The sequence below is a fragment of the Onychomys torridus genome, chromosome 8, assembly GCF_903995425.1.
Source record: "Onychomys torridus chromosome 8, mOncTor1.1, whole genome shotgun sequence".
Taxonomy (NCBI): Eukaryota; Metazoa; Chordata; class Mammalia; order Rodentia; family Cricetidae; genus Onychomys; species Onychomys torridus.
In genome coordinates, this window is record NC_050450.1 from 4730922 (window position 1) to 4743041 (window position 12120).

The window sequence follows — 12120 nt, forward strand, 5'->3', positions numbered from 1 at the left end:
TGGCAATGTGAGGCCAGCTGAGGTGTGAGGAGAACGCCTTGCTATCCATTGGCTGACTCAAACTATTCTTTCAGGAGGGCATTTAACTCAGAGGCTGTCAAAGTTGTTTCAAACAATATAAGTCTTTTCTGTTTGTTTGTTTGTTGTTGCTGTTTAAGAAAAAGGCTTGCTATGTAGTCTGGTAGAAGAAGAGAATCAGTGACCTCTTATTTTCCCACAAACATGTATGAGAATGTATGCACACACACACACACACACACACACACACACACACACACACACACGGGTGCTGCTGGTCCAGAGGACCCAAGTTTGATTTCTTTTTTTTTTTTTTTCAGATTTATTTGCTCATTATTTATAGTGTTCTGCCTGCATGTATGCCTGCTAGCCAGAAGAGGGCACCAGATCTCATTTTAGAGGATTGTGAGCCACCATGTGGTTGCTAGGAATTGAACTCAGGACCTTTGGGAGAACAGCCAGTGCTCTTAACCTCTGAGCCATCTCTCCAGCCCCAAAATTTGATTTCTACCACCCATATTATGGCTCACAACCATCTATAACAATTATCTCTAATCTCAGGGTATCTGAGACTCTCTTCTGGCTTCTGAGGGCACTACATACACCTAGTGGTACATACATATTCAGATTCAGAGATTCAGAGAAAACAGTAACTCTCATATAGCTTGTGTACAGTGGTGTCCTGAGTCTCACAAAAGAACAGAGTGGAGACCAAGAAAGACACTCCACCATCTTCTGGAACACCTCTGACATGCTGAGAGGGTTCTGGCATGACTAGCCCAGATGATGACTGTAGGGACTCTAATGATCCATTTCAAACCCTCCCCCTGTGACAGACCTACCTGCCTGAGGTCCCACTTAAGGCTGCAGCAAGTCACACAAGCTGTGAAACCACCCCACCACCATGAAATAACAAGCTAGTTGCCAGGTGCCCTGGAAAGCCACCTACACCATGGATCCTCTCTGTAAAGCAGTGCCCTCCCCGTAAGGGCTCCATAAAAATGATCCTTATAATATCCTCCCTATGCTAATTCCCTGCGAGATTCCACCCTCCTGAATGCTTAAGGGATGTTCCTTGTCTGTGTATCCTGCATATTGGGCGTTAACAGTTTAGATGCAAGATTGTAAAACATCAGAAACAGAGTTGGGGATTTAGCTCAGTGGTAGAGCGCATGCCTAGGGATTCAATCCTTAGCTCAAAAAAAAAAAAAAAAAAAAAAAAAAAATCAGAAGCAAACTTCTTCTGCCCTCCAGGGTTCTCCCATTGTACTGTAAGACCTCCTCCCTCCTTCAATAAATGGCATTTGGCATTCAAAAAAAACCAAAAAACAGGGGTTGGGGATTTAGCTCAATGGTAGAGTGCTTGCCTAGCAAGCGCAAGGGCCTGGGTTTGATCCTCAGCTCCACATACAAAAACAAAACAAAAAACAAAAAAACAAAAGAAGAAGAGGAAGAAGAAGGGGTCAAGATCACGATGGGGAAACCCACAGAGACAGCTGACGGGTGCTAGTTGGAACTCACTGACTCTGGACTGACAGCCCGGGAACCTGCACGGGACCGAACTAGGCCCGCTGCATGTGGGTGACAGTTGTGTGGCTTGTTCTGTTTGTGGGGTCCCTGGCAGCAGGACCAGGACTTATGCTAGGTGCATGAACTGGCTTTTTGGAGCCCATTCCCTGTGGTGGGATACCTTGCTCAGCCTTGATACAATGGGGAGGGGCTAGGCTCTCCTTCAACTTGGTATGCCAGACTTTGTTGACTACCATGGGAGGCCTTACCCACTCTGAGGAGTGGATGGGGGTAGAGTGGGAGGGAGGTGAGGAGGCAGGGGAAGTGAAGGGAGGGGGAACTGGAGTTGGTATGTAAAATGGAAAACATTTTAATTAAAAAAAAAAAGAAAAGAAAAAAAATGACCCTTGTAACCCATGACAAAGTCAAGGCTAAGGACATTATCCTACTTTCTCACTTGCCCCCCTCACACCACATCTGCGTCAGCTCTGGAAATGACTATCCTGAACCATAATTCTCATGTTTTTGTTTCCCACCGGTATTTGCTATAGGCTCAGGGGACTCTGGTATGGAAAATAAGTATAGCAATCAGAAGGTCAGGTGCTGAGTACACACCTTAGTTGTAAGGCCCAGTGCTTCCTAGGCTAGGCAGGCACCATAAGGAGTTTCTGATGGAATGTATGAATACAGAATGCCAGGTGTTGGTGTGTTCCTTGTAAGCCACTTAATGCCAAGGCCTAGAGAAGAGGAAGGAACCAGACTGAAGGAGAGTTTATGAGCCACAAAAATAGCCAGAAGAAAGTACATAGGTGGGCTGGAGAGATGGCTCAGTGGTGAAGAGCACCAACTGCTCTTCCAGAGGTCCTGAGTTCAATTCCCAGCAACCACATGGTGGCTCACAACCATCTATCATGAGATCTGGTGTCCTCTTCTGGCCTGCAGGGACACATGCAGGCAGAATACTGTATACATAATAAATAAATCTTAAAAAAAAAAAAAAAAGAAGAAGTACATAGGTGATTTGTGTGTGTGTGTGGGGGGAGTCTTGTTTCTCTTTGGGGGAAGGAGGAGAGTCTGTTGCATCTCCTTTGGGGAATGGACCTTGCCAACAACCTGGCTGAAGACTGGCCTTCACTCCTTGCATCTTGCGGCCTCTGCCCAACACCCTGATGGCCAGTATACACCCTGAAGCTCCAGGCCCTGCTGACAGGTGGTATCCAAGTGTTGGAGCTAAGCAGGCCAGAAGACCAAGTTGGACAGCATCATCTGTCCTTCCTGTCCGTCTGGTCCTAGGTCTTTATCCAGCTTTAAAGGGATCTAGAAGGTGGGGGAACATGCCTTTACTCTCAGCACTCAGGAGGGAGAGGCAGGCAAATCTCTGTGAGTGGAGGCCCAGTCTGGTCTACATAGTTCCAGGAAAGCCAGTGATACACAGAGAAATCCTGTCTCAAAAAAATTTAAAAATTAATAATAATGGGGTTGGGGATTTAGCTCAGTGGTAGAGCTCTTGCCTAGCAAGCACAAGGCCCTGGGTTCGATCCTCATCTCCAAAAAAAAAAAAAAATAAATTAATAATAATAATAATAATAATAATAATAATAAATAAGCTGGGTATGGTGGCAGGCACATACTCTTAATCTCAGTACTTGAAAGGCAGAGGCACAGGCGGTGGTGGCACACGCCTGTAATCCCAGCACTCGGTAGGCAGAGCCAGGCAGATCTCTGTGAGTTCAAGGCCAGCCTGGGCTACAGAGTGAGTTCCAGGACAGGCTCCAAAGATACACAGAGAAACCCTGTCTCAAAAAAAAACCAAAAAAAGAAAGAAAAGAAAAAGAAAGGAAAGAAGAGAAAAGAAAAGGAAATAAGAGAAAAGAAGAGAAGAGAAGAAAAGAAAAGAAAAAAAAGAAAAGAAAAGAAAGGCAGAGGCAGGCTGATCTCTGTGAGTTTGAGGTCAGCCTCATCTACACAGCCAGGTCTACATAACAACTTCCATAGCATGACCTTATCTCCAACACACACACACACACACACACACACACACACACACACACACAGAAGCTGAGTATATGTATCTCAGTGGTATAACATTTGTCTAGCATGGTTGTGGTTCTGGGTGCAATCAAGCCTCAGTCATTGCCTCCTTTCTGATTCAAAGGCTCAGATATAAGACATGGTGGTCAACTCCTGCAATCCCAGCACTCAAGAGGTGGAGGCAGGCAGATCTCTGTGAGTTGGAGGCCAGTCTTGTCTACCTAGTGAGTTCCAGGACAGCCAGGGCTATGAAGAGAGACCCTGTTTCAAAACCAACAGACAAACAAAATAACATAGGAACAAAGAAAAGTCCTCAGACATATGTCCAAGACAGGACCCAGGCTGGAAAAAACTTAAGAAGCTTTGAGCTTCCACCACTGCACTGGTTAATCTAAAAATTCAGTGCAGGGGCTGCAGAGATGTCTTAGTGGTTAAAAGCTGCTCTTCCAGAGGACCATGGTTCAATTCCCAACACCCACATGTCCACCCACAACTATCTCTAACTCCACTTTAGGGGATTCAATCCCCTCACACAGACATGTAAGCAAAATACCACTGCACACAAAATTTTTAAAAAATCATAAGAAAAACTTTAAAAATTCAGTGTAAAAGCCGGTTGGTGGTGGCACACATCTTTAATCCCAGCACTTGAGAGGCAGAGGCAGGCAGATCTCTGTGAGGCCAGCTTGGGCTACAGAGTGAGTTTCAGGACAGGCTCCAAAGCTTCACAGAGAAACCTTGTCAAAAAAATTTTTTTTTCAGTGCAAATAACAAGTGAGGCTGAGACAGAATTGTAAATGGCCTTGCTAAAATACTGAGAAGGGAGTCCTCACAAGTGACCCTGAGATGGAGCAATTAGAGAGAGGATACTCATGGACTTTGGAGGTAGAATTTTGCTAGTCTGAATCCCCACTTAGCTACTTCCCAGCTGTGTGGCCATGGAAAGTTCATCTCTGAGCATCCTTACTAGATGAAGGTAAAGATGAATCAAGAAGCCAGTGGTGCCAGGTGATGCTGGCACAGGCCTTTAATCTCAGCCCTTGGGAAGCGGAGGCAGGGAGTTCAAGGCCAGCCTGGTCTACAGAGCTAGTTCTAGGACAGTCAGGCTACACAAAGAAACCCTGTCTCAGAAAAACAAAAACAGGAAGCCAGTAGTGATAGCACCATTCTGGCTCTTGAGCGGTAGGAACATGAGAATGAGAAGTTCAAGGCCATCAAAGGGCTGAGGCTGGAACTCAGTAAGAGAATACTTCACTGGTATGCAGGTACAAATCCCAAGTCTTGAAAGATAGGTGCCTCAGATGACACTAAGCCCAAGCATAGTGACTTCTCATTTGTAAAAAGACATAAAAGTGGGCTGGAGAGATGGTTAAGAGCACCGACTGCTCTTCCAGAGGTCCTGAGTTCAATTCCCAGCAACCACATGGTGGCTCACAACCACTCATAATGAGATCTGGTGCCCTCTTCTGGCATGCAGGGATACATAATAAATAAATAAATTTTTTAAAAAAGACATAAAAGTTTCAGTTGATGTATGAAAACGGTTAGCAAGCTGGGGTCCTTGGAAGAGTAGGCACAGAAATGTTATAGCCACTCTGGGTAATCTCACTGGGATTGCACAGTGTCCAGCAGAGAGTAGAATGCGTCACAAAAGCCATGAAGCAGATGAAGTGTGAACTCAAAAATATGCCCAAGGTATCCCGAGGCCAGTTTGAAAGGAGTCTCAGGAGTCGCGCCCTGCCTAGGGAGAAGCCGCAGGTTGTAAGAGAGACACCCCACCACCACCAAGGCGGAAGGGGCGCGCAGAGGGTCCCTAGGGCGGCCGGAAGGGGCGCGCGGGGCGGTTGGCAGCGGCCGGGGGCGGCGGCCGTTGGCTAACTGGCCTTCCAAGCTAGCTCTGGCTTCTTTGCCCTGCTGCGGCCACAATGACAAAGGATTCACCCACTCCCTTGGGTGGTGGCCGCGCGCCGCCCAAGAAGCCAGGCAGTCCTGGCCCAGCGGCAGCAGTGCTGGAGGAGCAGAGGCGAGAGTTAGAAAAACTGCGGGCAGAGCTGGAGGCCGAGCGCGCGCGCAGCCGGGCGGAACGGCGGCGTTTTGCGACCCAGTCGCGCCAGCTGCGGGAGTCCGCCGAGCAGGAGCGGCAGCAGCTGGCTGACCATCTGCGCTCTAAGTGGGAGGCTCGACGCCTCCGGGAGCTGCGGCAGCTGCAGGAGGAGGTGCAGCGCGAGCGTGAGGCCGAGATCAGGCAGCTGCTGCGCTGGAAGGAGGCAGAGCTTCGGCAGCTGCAGCAGCTGCTGCACCAGGAGCGCGATGTTATAGTGCGCCAGGCTCGGGAACTCCAGCGCCAACTGGCCCAGGAGCTAGTGAACCGCGGTTACTGCGGACGTTCGGGGGCACCCGAAGCCTCCGCGGCTCAATGCCACTGTCGCCTGCAGGAAGTGCTGGCGCTGCTGCGCTGGGAGACCGACGGCGAGCAAGCCGCGCGTATCCGCCACCTGCAGGCGGCGCTGGACGCGGAGCGCCAGCTCTTTTGTAAATACATAGTAGATCACTTCCGCTGGCAGCCTGCTTTGCGGGAACTCACGGACCCCCAAGCCGCGCATCCTTTGGAAGAGCCACCCCTAGAAGCCCAGAGCAACACTCGTGGCACCCCAAAGCCTGCTCGTCGCCTCGGATCTCTCGAAAGCCTGAGCAGTGGCGTCAGGGTTAGCTCTCCAAACGACCTGCTGCCCACACGCGCCAGCTCCCTCGAATACTTAGCAACAGCACATTCCTGCTCACTCGACAGCACACTGAGTTGTCCCCGGGCTTCCGAGTCCGAGATAGGAGCCTCTCCGACCAGCGCACCCATCTCAGACACCTCCAGTCCCCATCCGCCGCCCCAGCTACCATCAATACATAGAAAACCTACTGACCTGCAGGAAGAAAGACCCGAGAACAAGCTCGGTCAGGACTACAACGAACTGGTGAGGCAGAACTCAGAGTTGGCCGAGGCATTGCAAGTGCTGGTTCGCCGATGCTGTGACCTGCGCGAGGCATTGCAGGTGCTGATTCGCCGCTGCTGTGGCCTGCGCGAAGAGAACTTGCAGCTGCGGCGCGCGGGCTTCTCCGATGAGGCCCATGAGAAAGTGAAGTGGTTCAAGGTGAAGCACGCAGAGCTGACCCATCTCGCTCAGCGTCTTGAAGACAGGGCCCGCAAGCTGCAGGAGACCAACCTTCGGGCCGTGAGCGCTCCTGTACCTGGTGAGAGCCTGCAGGACCTGGGCCAAGTGTTTGCCCATCATCGCGCTCAGGACCTGTCAGAACAGGCTGGCGTGCTGCAAGCCAAGGACCTGCAGATCGAAGCACTGAGGCGAGAGTGCCACCTGCTGCTGGCGCTCATCGCCGCGGACCTCTGCAGCTTTTCGCTTCCTGGAGAGGACACCACCTGCGCGCAATGGTGCAACATCAATGACTTGGACCGGCTGCAGCGTGAGTCTCAGCGGGAAGTGCTGCGTCTGCAAAGACAGTTGACTCTACATCAGAGTAAAGCCGGCGGCGCCCGGGCGGACGCAGGCAGCCTCAGCTCACCCGCCGAGACAGCACGACACCAGGTGCAGACTCTGGAGCAGCAGCTGGGTGCACAGTGGCGGGAATGTGAGAAGCTGAGCGCTCAGGCAGCCGCAGCAGAGCGGCGCTAGGAGGAGAAAGAGGCACAACTGCAGGCTGCTCTGCACAAGGGTGCCAGGCTGTCAGAGGAGAACATGAGGCTGCAGGCTCTGGCCAACTGGGTGAAGAAGATGGCAAATGAGAACAGCAATGTTCCCCGGCAGCAAAACCACGCCAGGCTGAGGCGGGAACTCGAAGCCAATGGCCTGCTGGCTGAGCAGCTGCTGCAACATGCGGGATATGTGCAAGACAGGTGGTGGCAGCTGCAGTACTACCAAAATAAAGCCCCGAGTGACCTCCAGGCTTCCGGGAAAGAGATGCAGGGGTTGCAGTGTCAGCCTGGCCAACCCCCGGAGACACTGGAGACCACCCAAGCTTCGGAGTCCCAAGCCAGGGGTAGCAGGAGGTCCAAGTTCAAGCCAAAGTCTGAAGAACATGCATTGTCACTGCCTACCAAAGACATACAACCTCCCGTTTGTCTCCCCCAGCAGGAGAACTCAGTTACCTTTGGGGAGCCAGCTGGTGTCCTCCAAGTGTCAGACAAAAATCCTACCAGTCAGCCTCTGGACTCCAGGCCCCAAGCCAAGAAAACCAGTTCACACTCAAATTCCTCCTCTGAGGTAGAGTCCATGTGGGCTACAGTGCCATCTTGCCTTTCTCTGGACATGGACACAGCAAGTGAAGTGGATGATTTAGAACCAGACAGTGTGTCCACTCCCCTGGAAATGAGGAGCGCTGAGGCTCCCACCACTCCCAAGCTCAAGATCTTCTTGGCTAGGTATAGCTACAATCCGTTTGAAGGGCCAAGTGAGCATTCTCAAGGCGAGCTGCCCCTCACAGCCGGAGATCATGTATATGTCTTTGGGGACATGAATGAGGACGGTTTCTATGAAGGGGAGCTTGTGAATGGGCAGCACGGTCTGGTGCCCTCCAACTTGGTGGAACAGATCTCAGGAAGCCCTGTCCTGAGCCACCTACTCCCCAAGTCCCCGGAACTCGGTCCCACTGCACTACCAGCTGAGCACAGCAAAGCCTTGAAGAAAGGCCCCCTATTACTTGGGGAAGTTAAGGGGTCACTGGAGAGAGGCCTGTGCCAGGTGGGAAGGGCCAACACTAAGACAGATATGGCAGTAAAGATTTTGGAAACCAAGACAGAAGCCTGCTGGCTGGGCTTGAAACCTAACATGGATGAGCAGAGTTTCTCCAGACCTCTTCTGGAGGCTAAAGGAGTATTCTGTCTGGCCCCCATGCAATTACAGCTACAGAATGTCACAGCTAACTCTGCCACGATTACATGGGCCTCTGGCAGCAATAGATACCCCCATGTGGTGTACCTGGAAGATGAAGAGCATACCCTGACTCCCTCAGGTGTGAGCTGCTACACCTTCCAAGGCCTACATCCTGGCACACGGTACCGGGTGAGAGTGGGGGTGCAGCTACCTAGGGACCTGCTACAGGTGCTCTGGGAAACAATGTCCTCCACTGTAACTTTTGATACCCCTTTAGCAGGACCCCCTGACCCTCCTTTGGATGTGCTGGTGGAGCACCATGCCTCTCCAGGTGTCCTGGTGGTCAGTTGGCTCCCTGTGACTATTGACTCAGCTGGGTCCTCCAATGGAGTGCAGGTCACTGGTTATGCTGTGTATGTGGATGGGTTCAAGGTGACAGAAGTTGCTGATGCCACTGCTGGAAACACCTTGCTAGAATTTTCCCAGCTTCATGTTCCCCTAGCATGTCAGAAGGTTTCTGTGAGGACCATGTCACTCTATGGTGAGTCTCTGGATTCTGTACCAGCTCAGATCCCCGAGGACTGTTTCTCTTGTTACCCGTTCCTGGAGACACCTCCCTTTAGCCTCACAGATGGTGACCCTTCTACCTGCAGAGTTGTTTTCCCTGTTGGTCAAGCTTCTCTGACTACCAAGCCCAGCCCCCATAACCCTAGAAGCTGTGAGGAGCCTCAGGCTAAGTTTTTAGAAACATTCCCTGAGGAACCCCCAAGGAAGCATTCACCAGTATCCAGCCTGAGCTCAGAAGGGGCAGACAACCCAGTCCAGGTAGCCTGGAAGGACTGTGAAAAGGGCCCATCTTTTCAGGAGAGTCCCCAGAAGCACAAGCCACCTCTGCTTTTTGGCCAGTCTGGGGTGGACGAAGGCCGCTCTTTGCACACGTGCATCAGTGGAAGACCTGCTCCAGGATTCATCCATCTCTCCCCAGAGATTGTGCCCAGGGAAGGACTGTGTTCAGAGAAGCCTGACCTTGAGAAAGCCCTTCTTCAAAAGCAGTATGCCCCAATGCTCCCTCCTCACCAGCAAGGCTCCATCCTGTGCCTGACAGCTGACCTCCATCATGTTTTGGAGGAGAAGGAGGCTCTGTGTTTAAGTTCTCGGTGCACAGAGAAGCTCGGGCAAAAAAAGAACCAGTTCCAAAGTGGACAAAGACAGGAGACTCCAGGAGGCAAGAGAGAGTGCCAGTTTCAGGAGCCTACCTCAATGCTGTGCCCAGTGCCAACCAGCAAAGTCATTAAGATGGCCTGTGGTGTCCCAGAGCAGCTGGGGACAGAAGCTAACAGCCCAGTCAGGGTCTTTATGGCCCTCTTCGATCACAGCCCCCTGGTGATGTCTGTCAACTCCAAGGCTACAGAGGAGGAGCTGGTGTTCCGGAAAGGACAGTTGCTGAGAGTGTGGGGCTCACGGGATCCCCATGGCTTCTACCGTGGAGAGTGCAATGGACAAGTGGGCAAAATTCCTGGGCACCTGATAGTTGAGGTGGAGGTGGGCACTGAGCAGACTGGGGAGAGGTGGCATTTGCCACAAGGGCACCTGCATTCTGAGGCTCAACATGAAGATTTGGAGTGTCTAACCAACTTCCAGGGACCTTTCATGCTTCAAGGGAACTCCAGAACACCCACCTTGTGGACCCCAAAGACAATGGTGGCAGCTCTGGACTATGACCCCAGGGATGGCAGAGCAGGGGTCCGGGCAAAGGGCAAGCTGGTGCTGAGGACTGGTGATGTGGTCACAGTTTATGGGCCTGTGGATAATAAGGGATTCTACTATGGTGAGTATTGTGGACACAGAGGCCTGGTCCCAGCCCACCTGCTGGATGACTTGCCTGTCCATGGAGAGTAAGCACGACTCCTTTGTAGGGTGGTAGCCTCTGGCTGCCCACACCCCTTGGAAAGAGAAGCAAGCACGTGTACTTTCACATAACACCCCTCCTCACCAGTCACCTTGAGCAACACTGGCTCCAGGCAGCATCACCTGAAAGTGTTAACAGTCCTCAGATATCCAGGTGTCCAACAGAGGCGGGACTGAATCTGGGTTATTTCCAAAAGAAAACTAAGCCAGCCAAGCCCTGAGAGTCTGATAGGCTGTTTCAGACATGAACAACCACGACAGGTGTTAGAACTGCCTTTTTCTGTGGTCGGCATGATTTCTTCAGCAGGCTAACATTATCCATCCATTGCCTTGTATGAAAGTCTCAAGAAAAGTTGCATCTTAAAATAAAGAAGCAATCAGTATACTATTTTTCCTATTTTATGTTTAACCCTCATCAAAATGTTCATAGAGGGGTTGGGGATTTAGCTCAGTGGTAGCTGGGTTTGGTCCTCAGCTCTGGAGGGGAAAAAAAGACAAAATAACAAAATGTTCATAGAATGGTTGGAGAAGTGGTCAGCGGTTAAGAGCACTGGCTGCTCTTCCAGACGAACCAGGTTTGATTCCTAGCACCCACATGGCAGCTTATAACTGCCCATAACTCCAGTTTCAGGGAATTCAACACCTTCACACAGACATACATTCACACAAAACATATGAATGCACATGAAATACAATTCATAGAAAAAGAGAGCACTTCAGAAGTTAAAGCATGACCCAGGGAACAAGACCATATATACCTCCTCTCTGTTCCCCTTTGCCCAGTGGGTGTGAAATGGCAGCAGAAGCATTTTCCTGAAAAGGAAGGCACATCCTTGCCCTAGGCTGAGCCTTACTCAGGGCAGGCTGATCCAGCTAAAGAGAACTCAAAGACATAGCTGAGAAGTCCCTGGGCTGGGGCTCTGTACTGTTAGGTGGAGTCAGTGTTCCTTACTGATGCTGCCCCCATGATGCTTTGTAAGAGATTCGCTTGGGAAAGTATTTCATGCCAAACCTTGCAGAAAGATCTATGGGGATTGGAAAAAAATGGTTCATGTCTGGAATCACACACCTTCTCCCATGGGCTTTTAGGGCTCTCCAGGCCAGTGAACATGGAGGGCGGTCTTTATTATTCTTCCTTCAGATCCAACAGTGTTGTCAGGGAAAGAACTCTGCCTTTCCTAGTGTAGCCAGAAATGACTGGAAGCCCCCGAGGCAAAAACAGTGAGCTATCTCTGTTCCACGTGGAGGAGGTTAACCTACACTTGAAGGCTGCTGACTGACAGTGGGAAGAAGAAGGGGGCAATACAGAGACCCCTCAGAGGTCTAAAAGCCATGGTGTACAGCCACACACTCCTTCACCATCTGAGAGCTGAGAGTGGAGAGGAAATCCACCCGAGTCCCCATGGCCTGAGGGCTATTGTTCTTTCAGTCTCTGACCCAGGAGGAATAGTCTCAGGCTGGCTCTGCAGCTAATCAGGGTACCGTGAACTGCTCAGCTTGCTGGACATAACCTCTGACTCTGGAGAGCAGGCAGGCCTTTTCTTTTCTCTTACTCCAGCTGTGAACAATGCCTTCCACTATTTTAATCAGTGTATTTGTATGTGTGTGTGTAGATCAGAGAACAACTTGTGGAAATGAGTTCTCTCCTTCCACCATATGGGTCCCAATGATGCAATGAAGGATTTAGGCTTGGTAGCAAGCACCTTTATCTGCTGAGGCATCTTAGAGACCTCACAAGTTTTTAAAAATTGTTATGCTGGGGCTGATGGTTCAGTAT

The 12120-nt window shown here is 50.8% G+C and overlaps 1 protein-coding gene across 1 annotated transcript; it reads left to right on the forward strand.

Annotated features, from left to right (window-relative positions):
* The first annotated feature begins 5483 nt into the window (after positions 1-5483).
* Positions 5484-10728, forward strand: LOC118589978 (RIMS-binding protein 3-like). Its single transcript, XM_036197710.1, is given in 1 exon segment — positions 5484-10728. A coding segment is annotated over 1 exon segment (4851 nt). The 3' UTR covers positions 10335-10728.
* The last annotated feature ends 1392 nt before the right edge of the window (positions 10729-12120 follow it).